This window comes from Dipodomys spectabilis, unplaced genomic scaffold (genome assembly GCF_019054845.1).
Source record: "Dipodomys spectabilis isolate Male_0828 unplaced genomic scaffold, ASM1905484v1 ptg000140l, whole genome shotgun sequence".
In the NCBI taxonomy this organism is placed as follows: Eukaryota; Metazoa; Chordata; class Mammalia; order Rodentia; family Heteromyidae; genus Dipodomys; species Dipodomys spectabilis.
Window position 1 is genome coordinate 9,111,017 of NW_024870817.1, and position 23,363 is coordinate 9,134,379.

General features: G+C 35.3%; 1 protein-coding gene across 1 annotated transcript in view; it reads left to right on the plus strand.

Annotated features, from left to right (window-relative positions):
• The window catches only part of Ttc37 (tetratricopeptide repeat domain 37), an 87,259-nt gene that overhangs the window by 41,844 nt on the left and 22,052 nt on the right, over positions 1-23,363 (plus strand). The window contains exons 27-36 of the mRNA XM_042691098.1: positions 247-340; positions 3,261-3,338; positions 5,700-5,824; positions 6,640-6,763; positions 10,075-10,296; positions 11,337-11,409; positions 12,025-12,078; positions 12,254-12,365; positions 16,829-16,957; positions 21,213-21,334. Coding sequence (XP_042547032.1) covers positions 247-340; positions 3,261-3,338; positions 5,700-5,824; positions 6,640-6,763; positions 10,075-10,296; positions 11,337-11,409; positions 12,025-12,078; positions 12,254-12,365; positions 16,829-16,957; positions 21,213-21,334 — 1,133 coding nt within the window. The remainder of the gene's footprint in view (positions 1-246; positions 341-3,260; positions 3,339-5,699; positions 5,825-6,639; positions 6,764-10,074; positions 10,297-11,336; positions 11,410-12,024; positions 12,079-12,253; positions 12,366-16,828; positions 16,958-21,212; positions 21,335-23,363) is intronic.

The following is a 23,363-nucleotide window of genomic DNA, read 5'->3' on the forward strand; positions in this document are numbered from 1 at the left end:
ACATATAACTATCCAGTAATTGTTATAGTAATAATTATAGTAATTCAGTAATATTCAGTAATTTGTAATATTATAAAATGACACTGGAATATTTAAGATAAAATTAGACAATGGTTCTTAGTAGTGCTAATGATTTCAGTGAGTAGTCTGGTATTTCAGATACTGAAAAAATGGAAATTAAGTTAATACTTTCGTGAACATAGAAAGTATGAATATCATAAAGAGTAAACATTTCTGGATTTACAGAAAGAATTCAGAATTATGCTCCAGCTTTTACAATGTTGGGTTACTTAAATGAACATCTACAACTGAAAAAGGAAGCAGCAGAAGCATACCAAAGGTAAGCTACATTTATTTGCAGTGCAGTAATTTAGTCAGTTAGTCTTTTTAGATATTCTGTGTTCTTCTGGAAAAGGTACTCAGTGTTCTGACTTGCTTCGTGATCTTCATTGTATATTTTTATTGCATCTTAAGATATGAAAAGATGCAGTCCCAAATTTTCAGCTGTATTTTGGTTCTTATTACTTATAGTAAAGGAGTGGGAATAGACGAAAGGGAAGGATGAAGGAAAAGAGAGGCACAAACCAACCCTATTCTCTAAACTTTGTCTAGCTTTGTTAGATAAGAGTGTTCAACCAGACAGAAAATGACATTTTGTTCTACTTGTTTGCTTTTGCTTGAATCACTTTAGTGTCTGCTATATGTTTGCACAATTCAACAAATATTTATTGGATTCTTCTGTGTGCCATATTTGTCCTTAACACTCACAATTTAGTTCTAGTGGTAGGAGCTACTCAAGAATAAATAACTGTGATGATAGTAATAAATATTAAGAAAGAATTAAAGTAGAATGAAGGTCCAGAAATAGGAAGTGGCTTTGAAGGCAAGTTTATGAGGAGTGAGGAGTCATTGTGTACTGGGAGGAATCAAGGTCCCCAGCCATTTGGTTATCTGGGCAAGAGCATATAAGCAGAAGGAACAGCAAGCAAGAGCAAGTGCTTCCAAACAGAAGCACCTTGGCATACTTAAGAAACAAAAGAGCTAGACAACTTGAGTGGAGTAACTACTCCACTCAATGAAATCAGTTTAAACTCTTGTTCTCTGAAAGTGGATGAATAAACGAATAGAAAAATAAATATTGCCAGGATACCATTGTCTCTTGCCTGTATAACTAGCTACCCATATGGCCTGAGATCTGGAGGATTACAATTTGAAGCTAACCAGGTGGAAAAGTCCACAACTCTCATTGCAAGTACTTGAGGCCCTGTGTTCAAACCCTCATACCAGAAAACAACAACAACAACAACAACAAAAACTATTAATCTTACTAGTAACTGTAAAATTTAAAAAGTCTGATTGCCTAACCTGCCTGTATGGCATGATATTTTTATTTCGAATCTAAGTGAATATTTGTAGGTCTTGCTAGGTTTAACTGAGGCATCCCAAATACTTTGCCACATCTTTTTATGGATCTGTCTGTAGTTCAAAGGAGTAATCACTAGATGGTACTGGAGGCTATGTAAACAAGAAGGTGTTTTTTAAGATGTATACAATTTTACTTCTTTCATTCTCAATAAACTTATCAAGAAACAAACCATATAAATATGACAGAATGCAGCAATGAGCATGATTTTTAAGAGAGAAATCTAAGCATCTTGAGGGTGTTTTCTATGTCTCTGCATACAATAGTTACAGACACTGAATCTAATACTGGCTACTCTTTAGGCATTAGTGCTATTCCCACAGTCACTTAGGCACTAATTTTGACTGCTGTTTTGGCCTTGTAGTGAGGCTTGAAACCATATTCATGTATTCAGCCAGAAATAGTTTTAATTTCTGTAATACTTCATGATTCTTGTGGATTTTGTTCTTTATGTAATATCAAGAGGATAAGAAGCCTTACTCGGATTTTATTTTTCCAGGCAAATCCTCTTTAAACAGAAAAGGAAAAAAAAAATCCCCCCAGTTTTACTAAATATCCAATTCCTTTTAGGTTTTAGAACATTTCCCTCCTTACCCTTAGAGGACTAAGCATAAAAGGAAATATGTTGAAATTAGGTGCTGATAGCTCACATTTATAATTCTACTATTAAGGAAATCAAGACCTTGAAAGTCATGGTCAGCCTAAACAGAAAAGTTTGTGATACTCCATTCAACTAATCAGCAAAATGCCAGGCTGTGGCAAAATGGTTCAAGTGGTAGAATATCCACCAAAAGCAAGATAGGGAGGCCCTCAGTTTAACCACTGTAATGGCATGCACATGCACACACACACACACATGCACACACACGCACGCACGCACGCACACGAAAATGTATTAGCTGGGCAAGATGGTGCCCACCTATAATTATTAGCTACTAGGAACCAAAGATTGAAAGGATTACAGTTTGAAACCAATCAGGACAAAAATGTGTAACAACTTATCAACTAGTAACTAGGCACTGTCATCCCAGTTATGTAGGATATTGACATCCAGAGGATCACAGCCTGGCCTTGCCTGTGCAGAACGTGATACTCTATCTCAAAAATAACCAGAGCAAACAACAACAAAAATACATAATAGTTGATGGTATGGCCCAGGTGGGAGTGAGTGTAAAGCCCTGAGTTCAGATGCTGAGTTCAAACAGAAAGAGAGAGAGAGAGAGAGAGAGGGAGAGGGAGAGGGAGAGGGAGAGGGAGAGGGAGAGGGAGAGGGAGAGGGAGAGGGAGAGAGAGGGAGAGGGAGAGGGAGAGAGAGGGAGAGATATCTTGGCACCTTTGGCATATTTGTTCTAAGTCTAGAGGGCTTCTGATAGACTACCTGACTCATGGTCCTCACTCATTTTTATGTATGTGTAGCTCAAGAGTTGCATGAGAATCCTGATTTCCTGCCTTCTTATGTAAAGCTATTAGTATTTTCAAGAGTGTCCTCTACAAAGTAAAATATATTGAAATATAGCACAGTGACACTATGATTTATCATGCTTAAATAAGAAAATTTGGAATATTTAGAAATAGGATATCACAAATATTTCACGTGCTAAAAAAGCTGAGATATTATTTTATAAAAATTATTTTCCTGACAAGCTAAACTCTAAATATCTATTTAATAGCTTTTACAGTATCAGTTTCATAAAATACAAATAAGGTATTATAAGTAACAATAAAGTATCAGTAGAAGTCAGTACAGAAATTAGAAATAAGTTTTCACCTAAGGAGGGAAAAGTAAAGCAGTGCTGTTGCATATAGATGATTTAAAATATCTTGTCCTTTTTTTAAGGGCAATTTTGTTGTTACAGACTGGAGAAGATCAAGATATTTACCATGCTGCAGTAAGAAATTATGGAAGATTATTATGGTAAGCATTTTTTCCCCCTTAATTCCGGGCACCTACTGTTTTGTTTGTTTGTTTGTTTTTTTCTGGGAAAGCTGTGGGACTATGAGATGATGGCCAGTGCCCAGAGCAGTGAGATGTGTACGATACATGATTCCCAGAGAACAGAGCTGAATTAATGCTTTCCTGCCCTCTGCTAATATCTAGCCCAGATGCTTTCTGAGGAGTAAAATTACAGGTGATGGCTTGTGTTCTGGACAACATTTAGAGGAAGGATAGCTTCTGTCTTTAATAGTAGTAGCCTAAAAGTTGGAATGTGTATGTGTTTTAATTTACTGTATATTCTTAAATTGGGAATGAAGATTTGGGGACAAGGAACTCCTTTGAAATCATACATGGAGAGGATCGAAAGGGAGCTGTATACCTTTCCTTAAAGAGTTGGCTCAAAAAAAAACAAAGGATGAATAAGATTACAAACCAATTGTTTGGCCAGGTATATGGTCCACATGTAAAACTAGCTACCAGAATTTGAGATGAATAATTTTACAAGTTTTTGTCACCTTTATAAAATTACTTAAGAAGCAAAGCTCACCTGTCTTTTTTTTTTTGGAGGGGGCTGGGGGAGGTCTGGTCGTGGGGCCTGAACTCGGGGCCTGGGCGCTGTCCCTCAGCTCTTCAGCTCAAGGCTAGCGCTCTACCACTTGAGCCACAGCCCCACTTCCAGCTTTTTTCTTTTTGCTTATGTGGTGCTGAGGAATCGAACCCAGGGACTCAGGCATGCAAGGCAAGTGCTCTACCACTGAGCCACCTTCCCAGCCCTTGTCTGTCTTTTTAATTCCCACTTTTGTCATCTAAGATTAAGAAGCTTTTGTAAGGCTGGATGTAATGGCTTCTATAATGTGGGCCATACATCAAGAAGAGATTGGAAGGGTCAAGATTTGAAGCCAGTTTAGACAAAAAGTTAGCAAAACCTCAATCAATCAATAGCTGGCTATCATTGAACAAACTTGTTCTCCAAACTATTTGGGAAGTGTAACTAGGAAGATTTGTGGTCCACACAGGTCCAGACAAAACAAAATTCATGACCCTCTTAAAAAACAAAGCAAAAAGAACTGGGGTATGGCTGCAGTAATAATGGGCCCAGCTAGCAGGTTCCAAGCCTGAGTTCAGCTCCAAATACTGCCAAAAGTGGGGGGAAAAGATTATAGTAATGAATACAAGAAATAAATATCACTAAGATTCTTAGGTGGTAGCAGTTGAGCTTATATAATGTATATAACTTCTCTTTCCCTGAGCCTTTTTTTTTTTTTTTTTTGCACAAAGCTAGCACTCTACCACTTGAGCCACAGCTCAAAATCCCCCCAGTTCTACTAAATATCCAATTCCTTTTAGGTTTTAGAACATTTCCCTCCTTACCCTTAGAGGACTAAGCATAAAAGGAAATATGTTGAAATTAGGTACTGATGGCTTACATTTATAATTCCACTATTAAGGAAATCAAGACCTTGAAAGTCATGGTCAGCCTAAACAGAAAAGTTTGTGAGACTCTGTTCAACTAATCAGCAAAATGCCAGGCTGTAGCAAAATGGTTCAAATGGTAGAATATCCACCAACAGCATTTTAGCTGTTAATTAGAGATGATGAGTCTTACAGACTTTCCTGCCCTGGCTGTTTTTTGAACCACGATCCTCAGATCTAGCCTCCTAAGTAGCTAGGATTACAGGCATGAGCCACCAGCACCTGGCACTGTCTTTTCATTTTGAAATAAGCTGAACAAGTTATTTTGTTATCAATTGGTATTATGCGTTGGTAAATATTATAATTTATAGTATCACTATTAAACAGAAAAGATGACATATAGTTTTATGAAATTTCATTGGGTGTATATGTGTTCCAAGACAAATTAATGTGCAGATAAATAGTTCATTCAACAACTAAGTTTGATTCTAATTAGGCATTTTATGACATTAAGCTGTTAAATATCTTAGTATCATACTCAGAGGGCGATGTTTAACTAATGTACTATGCTTAAAAAATTAGAATTTTCTATAAAGGTCAACTTGAAATCATTCTTATAACTTGAAATTTGGTTAAAGTTTGGTTTTTAGAAAAGACACTAATTTAGCAGAACTGGTCATTTTCATGTAGAATTTAAAAGAAACAAGTGTTATTCTACTCATATCTAGTGGATCCTATTTTTGACATGTTTTCTATTATAAGATTTTTCAACAACTTTGGCATTAATTGGTTACATCATATTGAATTACATTATTTAAAAATAAAGTGAATGTGAACTTTTAAATAGGTCCTTAATGTAGTCTCTATATTCTGATACTAGCCCAAATGATTTTCAATATTAAAAGTAAGTTGCGTTTTGCTTTTCAGTTCCATTGGTGAATATGATAAAGCTATCCAAGCTTTTAAGTCAACACCCCTTAAAGACTTAGAAGATATCATAGGTTTTGCATTAGCCTTGTTCATGAAAGGACTGTATAAAGAGAGCAATCAAGGTAAGTATATTACTTGAAGCTAAAAGGTACATCTTTTACAGAGCTGAGTAGAGTTTCATCATAATGAGCTTATGTATAAAAAGGTATAGTGCTGAGTTGGTGTTAGGGGTAACATGTTTATTAAAATCTTACTGGGAGTTGGAGCTGTAATAGGTACTTGTTAACTTTATTTAATATGTTTGGTAGCACATAGTCCTTACAGTAGTGCTATGGGCCAAATATTTATTTTGCAGATAGTCAAACTGAACCCTAAGATCATTTATAGTAGATACATGAATTTGAAAAGAGACGATTACTACTCTGTACTGCTCAAATGAAATTTTCTATAAATGAAGACTTCAACCATTGTTAGGTTTTGGTTTCTCCAACTATGTTAGATAAGTAAATTTTTACATATATGATTTTGTATGTGGGCAGCTAATTTAAAGTGTCTTCTGCCTGGTGAAGTTTCTTGCTCTGTACTGGGTGCTTTGATATTTCCTCAGTGTCTTCAGATCTCCATTTCTGGCCACAGATGGCACTTAAAAAACAATAACTCAAGGTTACCTTGCCTATAAATTCTGGATGTAGAAGGTAGAGATTGTCCCATAACAATCTTAATGATACCCCAGAATCATCTTTAAATAGCTAAATCAAAGTAGATTGTTAATTATAAATTTTTATGCCATCTACTTGACAATAGGGAACAATAAGATGTAATTTTATATAAATCGTTTTGATAAATTAGAAAAGGAAAAAAATGACACACTTTGTCAATCAGAATTACTTATATGTATATATTTGTTTGTTTGCTTGTTTCCAATTCAATATAATAGCCTATGAAAGAGCCTTGTCTGTTGTTGAATCAGAGCAAGACAAAGCCCATATCTTGACAGCTCTAGCAATAACAGAATATAAACAAGGGAAAATGGATGTAGCCAAGTCACTGCTATTCAAGTGGTATGTATAATTGACTTCACATTTAACATGGACAAATACTTAAATATTTGGGTTAAGGTATGGAACACTTAAGTGAAATTCTTAATATTTTACAAAACTTGGGTGAACAAAAGAGATTGGACCACCTTGGTTCTGAATTGACAATTACAAGTGGTCCTAAAGATTATGACTTAAATTTTCATCTCTGGAGCTATCAAACCTTTCAAAACTATCCTCTCCTCTGTTTATATTATTATTTCAAGATTAATTGATTTACTGTATTGTAATAGGCTTTTAAACTCTTAATGAAGACAATTGTAACTTTATAGTTTGGTGCCTCATTATTCCCAAAGAGATTATTTTCCTCCTCTTCTTTGAACTCAGAATCTGTTCTTGCTAGACAAATGTTCTGCCACAGAGCTAGGCTTCCGACTCTTTTTGCTTTGCTTCCCAGATGAAGTCTTGCTAACTTTTGCCCAGACTGGTCTTGAACCACAATCCTCCTATCTCCACCTCCCAGTAGCTAGGATTACAGGTATGAAACCACTATAGCAAGCCTTCCTCAGTCTCCTCCTCTTCCTCCTCCTCCCCTCCTCCCCCTGCCCCACTCCCTTCTCTTCCTTCTCCTCATCCCTTTTCCTTATTGGAGAATTAAAAGCATTTATATTTAAATTTATTCTTACTTTTTCCAAGGTTATTTTAAAAAGATATATTCTTGTCATTTTTTTTTTCTGGTTGTTTTGAGTACTCCTATGTGGAAGCTAGAACTAATTTATAAATGTATGAGTAAACACATACGCAGTTGTGTTCAAGTGTACACAAATATATTAACTGAACTATAGTATTTACAGGGAAGAATTCAAATGATATAATTCCTTAGAAAAACTAACAGTCTAACAGTCCAAGAAACTAGTACTTGAAAGGGAGGAAGATAGATGAATGAAGAGAGGAAGAAGGGGGCGTGGGATGCAGTCACAATATTCAATGCATAGTCTACAAAATGAAGAAAATTGAGGGGAAAGATTAGGAAGAAAGGGAGGAAATGATGAAGCATTGACATGTTTCAAGATGCATTGTACTTATATAAACTGATTTGTAGAATGATAACTCCTTTGTACAACTCTTTGAAGATAAAAAGGATAATAAAAAACAACAATCCAAGTATCTAGAAAAAAAAGGAGGAGAGTAGACTAAAAGGACATACATTTTTGAGGAAAAAAAAGGAGGCGGTAACAAGACTCACTAGGAAATTTACTCATTTACCTTATTCATGTAACTGTAACCCCTCTGTACAGTATTTTTAGAGTAAAATCTATACAGAAAAAAGATGTATATTTTTTAAAGTAAAATTTATATAAAAAAGAATAAAAATGAGAAGAGAGAAAGATCCAATTCAGTAATTAAAATATAATTAAATGAACACAAAAAATAGTTTAGGAAGAGAACAAAAGGTCAAAAATTCTTCTTTGCTGTGTGTGTTTGAAATGGAGATGCTTCTTTCCAGGGTTTCCAATTTGGGAGCCTATGTGATATGGGAGCAGGGGTAGTAGACCTCAGGTAATTCAGATGTGTTTCTTCTCAGTTCACATTAAATGGTCCAAAGTAGATAGGGTAGTATGGAGGAAGAGCTTTTACCCTGCCCTGTAAATGCAGAACTGTATTCATTTTAATGGGCTCATGTGCACACATAGATACACTGTGATGGCTGGATCCCCATCCATGCTCTTCTACATGAATGATCTTGTGAACCAATTGTGTGAATGTTCCCTTCCTCCTGAGAGACCCTCTATCAGTGCCCTCACCCTTAGGTGTAGCAAATGTCCAAGCAGCAGCATCATACCCCTCTGTGCTGCTGAGCACAGAAGCCACAGAACGAATAAAGTCTGTGTTGGATGGTGAGCTGTGGGAACTGAGGGATCTGCCAGCCCCACCACATGATCTCAGACCCAGCCTTGCCAAGTCTACAGACCTGGTCTCACTTCTCTACACAGGGACAGAGTTCTAACCGTGTCCCCCGCCCCCCAGTTTTAAATGGAGACCACCAGCTGCTCCCACAGCATAAATTTCTCTGTGAACTGTATCAAAGTCACAGTCATTTCCCTGTGGATACAGTTTCTCACTAGATGGCTGTCTTCTGAACCAGTGCAGTATTGAGACTTGGAAATATAAAAAGATAGTGGCTTCTGCTTCTTTAAGCAGTAAAATGATAGGACCCTTGAGGTGTTTCTCAGTTTGTTAGGGTACCACATAAATTTACCAGTAAGTGTAGGGAACTTTTTCTCCAGTGCTAGCTCTGTGTGGATATCAGGTCTCTTGTTTCTTTAAAAAGTTTACATGGTGCTTAGGAATGTCGCTTAGACTTTCTCTTTGTCTTTTAGCACTGCTGACGGGCTAAAAATTTCTCTTATTGTTCTAAAATTCAGTATTTGGAGTTTTGCCTGATCACTAGTTTCACTGTGTATGATAGTGCTTTTCCACAACTCCATATTTCACAATACAGCTATAAATTACTGTTTTGGTACAATCAGGGAGACTTCTGCTAGAGACATACCACCTTTCAACAAACCTAAAATTTTCACTTTATCTTTTATATTAAGTACATTAAATTTTAAGTTGCTTGTTTTGGCACTGTTTACTTTGTGGAAGGTAAATTTTCACAAAATTAAAGGTAGGGAAATACTAAATCGCACAGTTTGAACACCACGGATATAATACAAGGACTGTCAGAATCTGCATCCACTGAACTGTATAACATATTTATACATATATAACACAATATAACATATATAACAATTTAAAATGTTTGTTTTTGAAATTATTTTTATTCTTATGTCTATTTGTTAATAAGACTTGGTTAAAACTATGTGTTGTAAATCTGTGATAAGGCATTACTGCATTCTGACCTTCCATGCAACATTTTATTAAAGCTGAACATTTTACCAATTGTTTTGATCATTTAACCAGAACTAAAACTCAGAGACTGATTAATATTTGTTTCTAAAAACTTAGATATAATAATCAGAAAGATATCCAGATGTTGTTATTAGCATTTTACTTCAATCAGAAAAAATTGCTGTCTCTTTAGGAGTGGGGATGTGGCTCAAGTGGTAGAGTACCTTCTTGGAAGCATATGGTGCTGGGTTCAAATCCTAGTACCCTTCCCCCAAAAAAGTGAAAGAAAGAAAAATTGCTAAAACCCAGGAAATTTGATTCTACATTGGCCTTAAATCAAGCTTAGTTTGGTGAATCTCTGTAAGTTGCTTTTTGTATTAAATATTGTTTAATAGCCAGACCTCAGATGGCTAACAAGGCGATTTTAAATGTATTTGCAGCTCTATTTTAAAGGAACCAACTACAGAAAGCCTTCAAACCCTGTGTGCCCTAGGGTTGGCAATGCAAGATGCTACGCTGTCCAAAGCAGCACTTAATGAGTTACTGAAGCATGTCAAACACAAAAGTAGTGATTATCAGAGATGTCTTCTTACTTCAGCAATTTATGCACTCCAGGGCCGCAATGTAGCAGTACAAAGACAAGCTTCAAAAGCTGTCCACAGGTAATCTCTGTACCCTGGAGCTTGGAGCCTAATTCTATTTGAAGTGCTTATGTTTTCATATTGGGCTTTATGAAGACTTAAAATATATACACTTTAGTTTTATGGATTAGGCAACTGACTTTGCCTGTTACTTTGCTTGTTAAGGATTTTTTTTTTAAATTCATCTGATCAATTTGGCTTTTACTCAGGCAAAGGCCTTGTTTTGATATAAAAGCCCCTAACCCCTAAGTTCGTAATACTATCCACATGTTAGAGACAAGACTGATGGTTTTAGGAATTTTTTAGCTACTTAAATATTCACTAATGCTTTCAAAATTTGGGAAAAAGTTCTCATTAACAGCACTGGTTATTCTATTTTCATTATATTGTGTCTTGTCTTGGTATTTACAAGATTTAATATAGTTTCTTCTTCATACATTTTTGCTGACTAGTTATATTTTTAAAGTTGGTTATTATACAGGTGGACCCATTGCAACAATGAGATGTACAAGTCGTTAATGTCAAAAACGAACTTTACAACTTTGGTGGGGGTGGGGGGAAGCGGGGAGGATGGGAAGGGATGGGATGGGTAAACAAAGGAGGAGGCTACAATGCTTGATAAGAAATGTACTCATTATCTTGCCCATGTAATTGTAACCCCTCTGTACAGTATTTTCACAGAAAAAAAGTTGGTTATTTTAATATAAAGCTTATTCCTTATGATATCATTTCCATTAGAGTACCTCTTCCTTCTGTATAACATGATTTATCCCATAATTTTTAATCTCTTTGTGCTTCCTTGACTAGTCTATTACATTTCCATAACTTGTCTTGAGGTTTTGTGATTATTGCATTGTTGATTTTCCCTTTGTGTTTGAATTAGAATATTTAGCATATATTGGTTTTCTAAAACTTAAGACCCTTTCAGTCAAACATATGTAAATAACATAAGTAAACATGTCTTAAATGTGTAGAAGATTTTAAGCATAAAAATAATTGCTTGTATTTTTGTGCTTAAATTATCTCATCTCTAAACCCAGTTCTTTTCATTGTCTCCTTAGTAACCCAGCTGACCCTGCTCTTTGGTCTTTGTTGTCCCGAGTTGTTGCTCAGTATGCTCAACGAAATGCAAAGGCAAGAAAATTTCTAAATTCTAGAGAAACAATAAAATAACTACAGTAATAGGATTACTATAATTTTAAATTGTAGCAATTTTTTTAGAAATAATAAATACAGTGAAAGGAGTTTTGCCATTTAGCCAGACTCTCCATTATTTACACAAGTACTATACTGAGTTACATGCACATATTATTGTATTGTCTTGGGTTTTGTGGAGTTACAAAGAAGTAGAGCTGGGCACTGGTGGCTCATGCCTGTAATCCTAGCTACTCAGGAGGCTGAGATCTGAGGATCACAGTTCAAAGCCAGCCCAGGCAGGAAAGTCCGTGAGACTCTTTATCTTCAATAAACCACTCAGAAAACTAGAAGTGGCTCCAGTGATAGAGTGCTAGCCCTTCAGCTGAAGAGCTGAGGGACAGCGCCCAGGCCCAGAGTTCAAGCCCCATGACCGACAAAAAAAAAAAGAAGTAAACTTTTTCCAACACATAGATTATGTTAATATCTGTGTGAGTAGATGACATTTATAAGAGGCATCAACTATTATGTTTTCTCAATTCCAAAAGATAATTTTATTTAAAAGCTTAAAAATAAGATGGTAAGACATTTCTCTAATAATATTTTCTATTATAGGGAGGTGCTATAGCAGGAAATGTGGCTCATATTTTGGACTCAAATCATGGAAAGGTTAGTTTGTTCTAGTACAGAGGAAACAGTTTGTTAAGTAATATTAATGAATAATGAAATAATCTTTTGTCATAGCTTTAGGGGTTATATTATATCAAATACAGTTCTTCTTTTAGTTTAAAAATACAGGGAGCTGTGAAGAGAATTGGTTGATACTTTTTCTTCTCTTCTGTAGAAGGCATTGTTGTACACTGCAGTAAATCAGTTGGCAATGGGAAGCAGTACAGGAGAAGATGAAAAAAATACTGCACTGAAGACCATTCAGAAGGCAGCTTTCCTTTCTCCAGGTGACTATAATATAATCTATTTTATTAATTCCCATTCTATGAATCTTGGATTGTGATTTAGAAGAGCAAAGTTTGAATTTACATGAAGTAAGATACAAGGGAATTTTAAAATATTTTTTTAAGTTTTGCCTATTATTTATCTGCATGTGGCAACTGATAAATAAGAGATAATTATTGAAACAGGGGAATGTCTACTTACAGATGCCTACTTACTTTTTGTTACTGAATATCTACATTTTATATATATATATATATATATATATATTTTTTTTTTTTTTTTTTTTTAAATTGTTGGTGGTCATGGGGCTTGAACTCTGGTCCTGGGCACTGTCCTGTGCTCTTCAGCTCACGGTGAGATCTCTATCACTTGTGCCACAGCACCACTTCTGGTTTTCTGGTGGTTTATTGGAGATAAGAGTCTCATGGACTTTCCTGCCCTGACTAGCTTTGAACCGTGATCCTCAGAGCCCAGCCTCCTGAGTAGGATTACAGTCACGAACCACCAGCACCCAGCAATATCTACATTATATATTTTTAGGAAGTAGTTTTATTTTCTTTTTTCATCTGTCAGTAATTTACCTATACTTACTACGTTAGTTTCATTTATTTTTATGAGTAGTTAATGAAAGTTGGGTGCATGTCTTGTATAATGACTGTTAGAAATGCCAAGATCATGGCTTCCTCTCATCTTAGCTATTTGTTCTAGATAGCTGTGTCTTTGTATGCTTATGTATGTTGATCACAAAAGTAAAGTAAAATTGGTAATTATGGCTCAAGCGTATTTCTATGTTGCCACTAGTGGAAAAATGCCTTAGAAGACTGAAATGTCTAGTAGTGTTGCACCATAGGAGAATTTTTAGATAACATTGTCTTAAATATGAACTGTAGTGTCAAAATAATTTATATTATCAGAGTATTTTAGACATTTGCTCATTCAGTTTGTTATTGTTTGACTAGGCACTATTGGGAAGCAGACAAAACACAGAGCAAGTTCAATGTTTTCTTCACAGTAAATTGTAATAATCCTATTTAAGGTGAAAAATATCTAGTATTTTTAGGAATTATAAAACAAAGCAATACTCTATTGTTTATTCTTTTTTTTTTTTGGTCAATTGTGGCGCTTGAACTCTGGGCCTAGGCGCTATACCTGAGCTCTTCAAGGCTAGTCCTCTACCACTTTCAGCCACAGCTCCACTTCTGGTTTTCTGGTGGTTAATTGGAGATAAGAGTCTTACAGACTTTGCTGAGGGCTGGCTTTGAAGGGTGATCCTCAGATCTCAGACTCCTGAGTAGCTAGTATTACAGGTGTTAGCTACCAGTGCCCGTCCTATTGTTTATTCTTTTTTTTTTTCATTTTGGCATAGGCAGAATAGAAACATACCTAAACATTTGCATTTTCTATATTAGGTATTAGTAAATTTATAAGTTTCATCATATAAATATGAGATAGACTTACCCTCAAAAAAAGCTTATGTATCCATAATAATGGAAGATTTATTAGTCTTTGATTTATAAGTGAGAAAAACTTTAGAACGGTGAGATTTCCCAAATAAGGCATTTCTCATGATTTCTGAATTTTTTCCCTATATTTAATCTGGCAAAGTATGTTCTCAAGCAAATTCATCAAAGGAAGAGGTAACAGTGCTCGATAGGAAATGTACTCATTACCTTACTCAAGTAACTATAATCCCTCTGTATAATATTTTTACAATAAAATAGTATTAAAAAAAGAAAAAGTACATAAAACTGGCACTAAGTGGTAAAAATGAGGGCTTGAGACTTGTCCTTAGAGTCAAGGGGAGGTGAATATACTTAAGAGTAGTGGCTGTGTACCTATTCCTTGAAGGTATTTAGTTAAACAAATACACTACTTTAAGGTGTCATTTCAGGAATTTAAAAAATAATCTCAATTATATTAAGTGACGTAAGCCAGGCCCAAAGAAACATAGGTCCCATGGTTTCCCTTATTTGCAATTACTAGTACAGTCTGAGTCAAGCAGAAAAGGTCAGATAAGTTGATGTTAGAGGAATGAACTCCAAGATAAGTATTCAAATGTTTTTTTGTTTTTGTTTTTCCCTTTCATGCAGTTGCTTCTAACATATTTATAAGATGATTTCTATGTTGCTTTGTATATCCCTCCCCCACGTATAACCCATGCTTTCACTGTATTTGATGTTGGTATAATTTGTGGAGAGGAAGGGAAAAAACAAATCCTTTAACTAGGAATACAGGTAGACCTATTGCAACAATGAGACGTACAAGTCATTATGTCGAAAAATGAACTTTATAATTTTGGTGGTGGGGGGGGAGAGGATCCTGTTGGGGGGGGGGGGAAGTATGGGAAGGGATGGGAAGGGATGAGAAGGGGAAACAAAGAGGAGGCAACAATGTTTGATAAGAAATGTACTCGTTATCTTGCCCATGTAATTGTAACTCCTCTGTACGGTATTCTTACAAAAAAAAAAAAAAGAGTTTATACTTGAATAGAAAAGCATCAGTCTATGTTAGACTTATATTTCTGTGATATCAATAGTTAATTTTATTTTTTTGCAGAGTATATTTAAATTTTTGGTTATATGTTTATCCTGGGGCTTGTATGTTTGTATGTTATCCTGGAGTCACTTTATTTCATGGGTATTTAGTTAGCAGATTACCTGTGAAAGATTCATGAAAACAGCCATTCTTTTACTTTGTCGCAGAACATATTGCTGCCAGCTAATGTCCACTACTAACCTAGTCCCTAATCAGAAATCTAAACTTTAAAATATTTTAAGAGCCCCACAAAGTTTATCTACTTAATCTTAGGAATAAGCCAATACTCAAAAATTGTCTATATATTAGCTATAATCATAATATTTTAGACCTTAGTTATCATCTAGTTCAGTTGTTTTGTTGTATAGAAAATTGGATCTCGAATGAAAAGTTGTTACGCAATGCCAGCTCAAAGTTTTAGGTTGTCATGTTCTTTTCATGATATAATAACTAGATTTTTTTTTTTGTCAGCCCTGGGGCTTAAACTCTGGGCTTGAGTGCTTTCCCTCAATTCTTCAGCAAGCGCTCTACTGCTTGAGCCACAGTGCCACTTCTGATTTTCTGGTGGTTTATTGGAGATAAGGTTGTCATAGATTTTCCTACCTGAGCTGGCTTTGAACCGTGATCCTCAGATCTCAGCCTCCTGAGTAGCTAGGATTACAGGTGTGAGCCACTGAAGCCGGACTACATCTTAAAAAAAAAAAAAAACCCAAAAAACTTTGATTATCTTTTAGAAGTTGTACAAAAGAATTGTCATTCAACAAAGCAGTTTATGCATACAATGTGTCCTGATCAATATCACCACTTTCAACATTCTCAACCATTCCTCTTATCTTTCCCCTTCTCTCACTCTTCTTAATTTTGTAGGATATACATTGAAATTTTGACTACCTCCTTGCTGTGAATTCTAGGGGATGGTGCCCATTCATTTTAAACTCTATAATAAAGCTTAAAGTCTTTGTTATTTATTGTTATTGTCTTATGTAACTTAATGTAGTCATCTAGAAAAGTGTTACTATACCATTAGTAGTAATACTGATCATTTATAAGTGAAAGAGATTTGCTAGGAGTATTGATTTGGATATACCAGACAGAAAAAAATACATAATATTGAAGCTAATATGGCTATATTGCTAACTAGCATTCCCTTGTATGATTTTTTAAATCCTTTTGTTTGTTCAGATAACAAGACTAAAATACTAATTACTGAATTAAACTGTAAAATAAGGTTTATAATAACAAAACATCAGATATATAAATAGATAGATACATAGATACAATTTCTAACCTGCAAGTACTTTGCTGGCTTCTTTATACAAGTAACTTCCTTTAAAAGAATTATACATCTAATCTTTTTTTATTGTGCTACCTCTTCAACTGACTGTCCAGCTTCTTCTGTCACCTGAAGCTGCTGCCCGGGTGTTGAGGAAGAATCAAATGGATGTATAGATATATTATAAAATCATATATGTACCACCTCACCTGGAATGATGAAGTGACTTTCAGGCTTTTCTATTACATAGTGAATAATATGATACGTTTTTCCTTTGACTTCTATTTTTCTTAAGAATGCAGTAATTACATTGTCTTGTTTATTCTACAACTGAGTCTTTAATTATAGGAAACTCAGAGTCTGTTTGAGACTGATCTTTGAGGACAAGTGAAAGAGACTGACGTTGGTCTTTCCACAGTAGTACAGAATGTAGGAAACAAATTTAACCAGGCAGTGAAGAAGAGTTTAACAGAATACTTCTCATGGAATGTGTCTTCTGAAAACAATTAGCTTGCTTTAAGAAAAGGAAAAATTTGTAGAGATTCAATTGGGTTTTATTTAGGGAGAATACATTTAACTCTCATTTTTCATAACTTTGCAGCAACATGTTGATATTAACCAGCCTTCTAACTCTTTTTTATTATATATTGTGTTTAGGTGACCCTGCTGTCTGGGCTGGGCTGATGGCAGCCTGTCATGCTGATGACAAACTAGCTCTAGTTAACAACACTCAGCCAAAGAGGATGGATTTATACTTGGCATTGTTCTCTGCTGTTTCTGCTTCAAGTAAGTTTTAAAAGCATTTTTATACATGATTTGTATTGGCTCTTCAAATGGTTAAATCAGAAACAACCAATTACAGCACATATTGCTTTAATAATGCATTTCTTATAGAATTCATAGTTGTATAGCTTAACAGAAATGTGATAAGAAAACTGTATATATATATATATATATATATATGTATATGTATATAAATATTTTTAAAAAGTCCAGTGGGTACTGTGAGTTGAAATCTTCGTTTTATGGATTTATGTGCTTTGAGACTTGACCAATGTTTAGGGATTGAGGCGACCTGAAAATCCTTTACTGAAACCAGCATTGCAGTTATCCTGTGATTCTTCTGGAAATCTTGACCAAAATAGCTGCTAATATAATCACACTATTCAACACTGTCCTATACATTCTTAAATACCTTCACTGAAAAGTGATCTGTATTTAGTATCATAAATATTTTTAGTGTACTTTTGGGACAGAATTTTTCATTAATTTTAGGTTATTATTTTTTTAGTAAATGTTAAAATTTGTTATTCCCTATTTTTTATGGACTATCAAGACAGTTTTTAAAAAGTAGGTGCTGGGGGCTGCGAAGGTAACTTAGTGGTAGAGCGCTTGCCTTGCATGCACGAGGCCCTGGGTTCGATTCCTCAGCACCACATTGAGCAAAAAGAAAAAAGCCAGAAGTGGCGCTGTGGCTCAAGTGGTAGAGTGCTAGCCTTGAGATGAAGAGCTGAGGGACAGTGCCCAGGCCCAGAGTTCAGGCCCCACGACCGGACCCCCCCCCCCCCCAAAAAAAAAAAAGTAGGTGCTTTTTTAGTGGCAAATATTGTAATAAGATGAACTTAAGTAGCAAGCAAACAGAATTTTTTTTAAAAAATGTTACTTTTAAGCCAAGCCCGACCTATTTTTGTTTTTGATCCACTGGTAAACTCCTTAATTGATACTTTTAGGCTATAAACATTCAGTGATTATTGATGCAGTTTCATTAACATCTACCATATAGTTTACTGTTTCTATTTGTTTACCTTGATGTTTGTTCCTATTTTTGTCTTTTATTTTTTTATGTCTTAATTTTGAATTTTTTAAGATTTTATTTTTTCTCCTTTGTTAGTAATTGGTTATACTTCATTTTTATTTTCTTAGTTTTTTCCCTCAAATATGCTGTATACTTTTACAACCAGTATATACTCACTTTCAAATAACTGTTTACCACTTCATGAATAATGTGTTTTCACAATAGAACATTATGAGTTGAGTATTTATTTCTCTTACTCCATGAAGAAGCTGTATAAGACTAGTTATATTCACTATGTGTTTGCATTTTCCTTTTGAGTATAGTATTCAGAAGTAAATTACAGACTTTTTCCTACAATGGGTGTTAAAAACACAAAAATATTTCTGTAAACTCTGATGAGGAGTCCTTCAGTTGTAGAGCTTATTTATTCCCCCACTCTCAAAGAGCAGTGTTCTGTACTGACTAGCAATTGATAGAACAATTTTTTTGGACAGAAATCAGCAAAGATATAATGAAGTCTTGAAAAACATTATCAACTAACTTGATCTAATTGACACATAGGTCATACATTTCAAGTATATAATGAATAACTATTTAAATATATAAAAGATGGGGCTGGGAAGGTGGCTCAGTGGTAAAGCGCTTGCCTTGCATGCCTGAGGCCCTGGGTTCGATTCCTCAGCACCACATAAGCAAAAAGAAAAAAGCTGGAAGTGACGCTGTGGCTCAAGTGGTAGAGCGCTAGCCTTGAGCTGAAGAGCTAAGGGATAGAGCCCAGGCCCAGAGTTCAAGCCCCATGACCGGACCCCCAAAATAAATAAATAAATAAAAATAAATATATAAAAGAAAGGAAAGTATGCTTTTTATCAATTCTTTTAAATTAGAAATACTTAACAGAAAAATAATGGAAAAAATTTCAAATATATGGAAACTCAAATACTTTACTGATGAATTCTGCCAAACATTTAAGAAGGAAATGATCCCAATTTTATACAAATCCTTCCAGAAAATCAGAGATAGTAACTCTAACATCATCTATGGGACCACTAGCATTACTCTGTGCCCTAAATCTGAATGAAGACATGACAAGAAAAGTACAGATCACTGTTGCTCATAAACATAGATGGAGAAAGTCATAACAAAACTTATCAATTTAAACCCAAGAGTTTATAAGAGAGATAATTATGATAAAGTAATATTTGTCCTAGAAATTTTAAAATAAGTACAATTCACCATGTTAATCTGTGTGGAAGATACCAAAAAAGTTTTATATGGTTTCATTTATTTGAAATTGTAGGAAACAGCAAGTGGGTGTCAGTAGCTTATAATCCGCAATAGCCTCTAATCCTAACTACTTGACAGGGTGAGTTTGAGAGGATCAAAGTTAAAGGTCAGCTCAGGCAGAGTTCTTGAGACCACTTCTCAACCTAGAACTTGGCCCAGTGATGCATACCTGTGATTCTAGCTATACAGGAAAACTAAAATAGGCATGTTCCTGGGCAGGAAGCAAGACTCTATCTTAGAAATAACCAGCACAAAAAAAGAACTAGAAGCATGGCTCAACACTAAGAGTGCTTGCCTATTAGGTGCAAGATGCTGTGTTCAGATACTGGTATGACAAAAATAAATAAATAGAAAAAACAAAGGACGTCACAGATTATTATGATTTAAAATGACTAGGTGTTACTTGAGGACAGTGAGCAAGGAGGATTGGGTACTGTGAAAAGTGACTGTAGAGAGTAGGAGGGAACTTGATAATAATGTTTGCTCATTACTTTGATTATGGTGATGATTTACTCCTGTAGAATGGTAGAACTCTTCATATTGTATAGTTTGAATTCCTACAACGTATTTTACTTCAATTATATTGCATTAAAATGTGAACCTTTTCAGTGAACTCTTTTCATTGTTCCTGTACACAGTGAATTTTTAAAACATAAACCATATGTATATACAATGGAATTCTATGCTTCCATCAGAAAGAATGATGCCACCCCATTCATAAGGAAATGGAAAGACTTGGAAAAAAATCATATTAAGTAAAGTAATCCGAAGAAACAGACCCAAAGAAACATAGGCTCCATGGTTTCCCTCATTTGTAATAATTAGTATATATCTAGGATATATACTAGGATGTATACTAGTATATATCTAGGATAGTCCTAGCAGAGGTTCACAGTAGCCCAATAACTGTGTACATATGACCACCTAAAATGATGTTAATTGAAATGATCTTCATGATATGGAAACAAGAGAGTTGGGTTTTTTGGGAGTTGTTTTGGTTTTCTTCAGTTTCTAGTTATTTCTTTGTCGTTCATTTTTTAATTTTTTTCTCCTGGTTTATTCCCCATAGTCACTGTTTCTGATTTTTATACTCTTTGTCTTGTACATACAAGTTTATCTTACTTGGGGAAGGGAAAGGGAATCACAGAAGCAGTGCAACAAAGGGTGAATCAATGCAGCAGCGATACTCACTAGACACTGCTGGAGATGAACTTTACAACTTGTGGGGAGGAGAGTAGCCAGTAGGGAAAATGGGAGAAAACGAGGGAGGTGGGTAACACTGCTCTAAAAGAAATGCACTCATTATCTTACTTATGTAACTGTAACTCCTCTGTGCATCACCTTTACAATAATAAATAAAATTAAATCACAAGTATATGAGGTATTAAATTATTTAACTGTAAGTACTTTGCCATGAAACTTTTCAGAAACCTGTCTCATGGCAAGTCTATGGTGTTCTAGTAGTACTTGTAAGTTTTAAAAAAAATATATGCAAGATCCAGGCATGGTCACACACTTCAGTTCCATCTCTAGAAATTGAGTCAGGAGGATCACAAGTTTGAGTCTGGCCTAGACTGCAGAGCAAGATACTTTATTTAAAAAATGTATATGCATGAGAAACTAATTTAAACTTTTTGTTTTTGTTTTTGTTTTTGGTCATGGTGCTTGAACTCTGGGCCTGGGCGCTGTCCCTCAGCTCTTCAGCTCAAAGCTAATACTCTACCACTTTGAGCCACAGTGCCACTTCCAGTTTCCTGTGGTTAATTGGAGATGAGTGTCACAGACTTTCCTGCCTGGGCTGGCTTTGAACCATGATCCTCAGATCTCAGTCTCCTGAGTAGCTAGGATTATAGGCATGAGCTACTGTCACCTGGCTAATTTTAATATTTTTAAGGAACTAATTATCCTTTTTAGGCAGTATTTAAGTCAAAAGAAAGTAATATTGACATTATTTGTTTACAGTTAAGGACAAAGAATTTCTTGAAAATTACAACCAATGTCTTGAAAAATGGTCTCTTTTACAAGCTGTCACTGGTCTCATGGACACAGGAAGAATATCTGAAGCTGAATCTCTATGTACAAAGGTATTGTTACAGAACGATGCAAGAATTCTGTAGTTATATCATTATAATTATATTACATGAAATTCATGGATTTTTATCTTACCTAATATGTGGTGATGTTGGTGATTATGATAGCAGCCAACATTTATTATTTACTACAAATTAGTGTGTTTAGTATTGTATATTTGAATTTCATATATCCTATGATGTAGGTATTTATTATGATCATTTTTACAAATGGAAAGTAAAAGCTTTAGAAGAGAAATTAATGTAGGAGCTGACAGAAATGGATAGAGTTACTTGATTGTCTCTCACCATTCAAACTCTTTATCTTTTAAGTTGTATGAAGAAGTTGCCATTTTTACAAAGCAGTTTCTGAATATAATATATCTTGATCATGGTCACCCCTTTCAACATCTTCACCTATCCCTTCCCTACTCACTCTTTCTATCACCCTTTTTAAATTTCTAGGATTTATATTGGATTCTTGGACTGTATTCTCCCTGTCTTCTCATCATTTGTTCATCCCTTTCCCTTTGACTTCACCCACCCCTTCCAAGTACTTGCTTCCTGGTATTTTACTTTACTGAACTTTGATTTTGGCTTTCTAAGGAATCACACTATTTGAGATCTCCCTTGAATTTACTGAATTTCAGTTAATACATTGGTATACACTTATATACCACCCTATATATTCGCTTACAAGTTTATAAGCTAAATCAAGCTTCCATATAAAAGGGAAACCATGGATCTTCTGTCTCTCTGGGACTGACTTATTTCACTTTACATAATGAGCTAAAGAGAGTCTTAGAATAAGTAGTAAAAATGCCCATGAAGAAATGCTTAACATCTCCAACCATAAAGGAAATGCAAATCAAAACAACATTGAGATTCTACTTCACCCCAGTTAGATTGGCCACTATCAAGAAAACAAACAATAACAGATGCTGGCAAGGATACAGCCAAAAGGGAACCCTAATACATGTGTGGTAGGAATGTAACCTTGCCAAACAACTCTGGAAAGCAGCGTAGAGGTTACTCAAAAAGTTTAACATAGAACTAACTACTCTAGCAAGATACAGTAAAGCCACTAGCACAATAGCCAAGGTATGGAATCAGCTTAGATGCCACTCAATGGACAAATGGATCAAGAAAATGTGACATATAGATATGTAGATCTATAGATACCTATATATCTTGATCTTGATATATATTCTTTTTTTGTGGGGGGAGTCTGGTCCTGGGGCCTGAACTCTGGGCCTGGGCGCTGTCCCTCAGCTCTTCAGCTCAAGGCTAAGCGCTCTACCACTTGAGCCACAGTGCCACTTCCGGCTTTTTTCTTTATGTGGTGCTGAGGAATCGAACCCAGGGCCTCAGGCATGCAAGGCAAGTGCTCTGCCACTGAGCCACCTTCCCAGCCCTTGATATATATTCTTGATCTTGTGATATATATGTATAATAGAATTTTACTTATCCATTAAAATGATGTTGTACATTTGTAAAGCTATGGAAAGAGTTGGGAAAATTACATTAAATGAGTCAATAAATATTTATTGAATGAATCAGTTTTATGAACTCACAGATACTTTAAGAAGAATTTTTAAGCATGGCTTTTCCTGTAACCATATGTTTTATAAGTACTGGGAGATTGTGTTGTCCTCTTATAATTTTTTTTCCTAGAAAGAGTATTATTTTGGGGTGTGTGTGTGTGTGGTGTGTTTGTGTGTGGTGTGTGTGTGAGGTGTGTGTGTGTGTGTGTGTGTGTGTGTGTGTTATTTTGGGGTGTGTGTGTGTGTGGTGTGTTTGTGTGTGGTGTGTGTGTGAGGTGTGTGTGTGTGTGTGTGTGTGTGTGTGTGTTTGTGTGTGTGTGTGTGTGCATCCTGGGTCTTGAACTCAGGGTCTGATTGCTCTCCCTAAAAGCTTATTTGCTTAAGGCTAGTGCTTGACCACAGCCTCCACGCCTGACTTTTTGGAAGTTTGTTAGAAGAGTTAGATATTTCTTCCTGAGCTGGTATAAAACCTCGTTTCTCAGGTCTCAGTATCCTGAGTA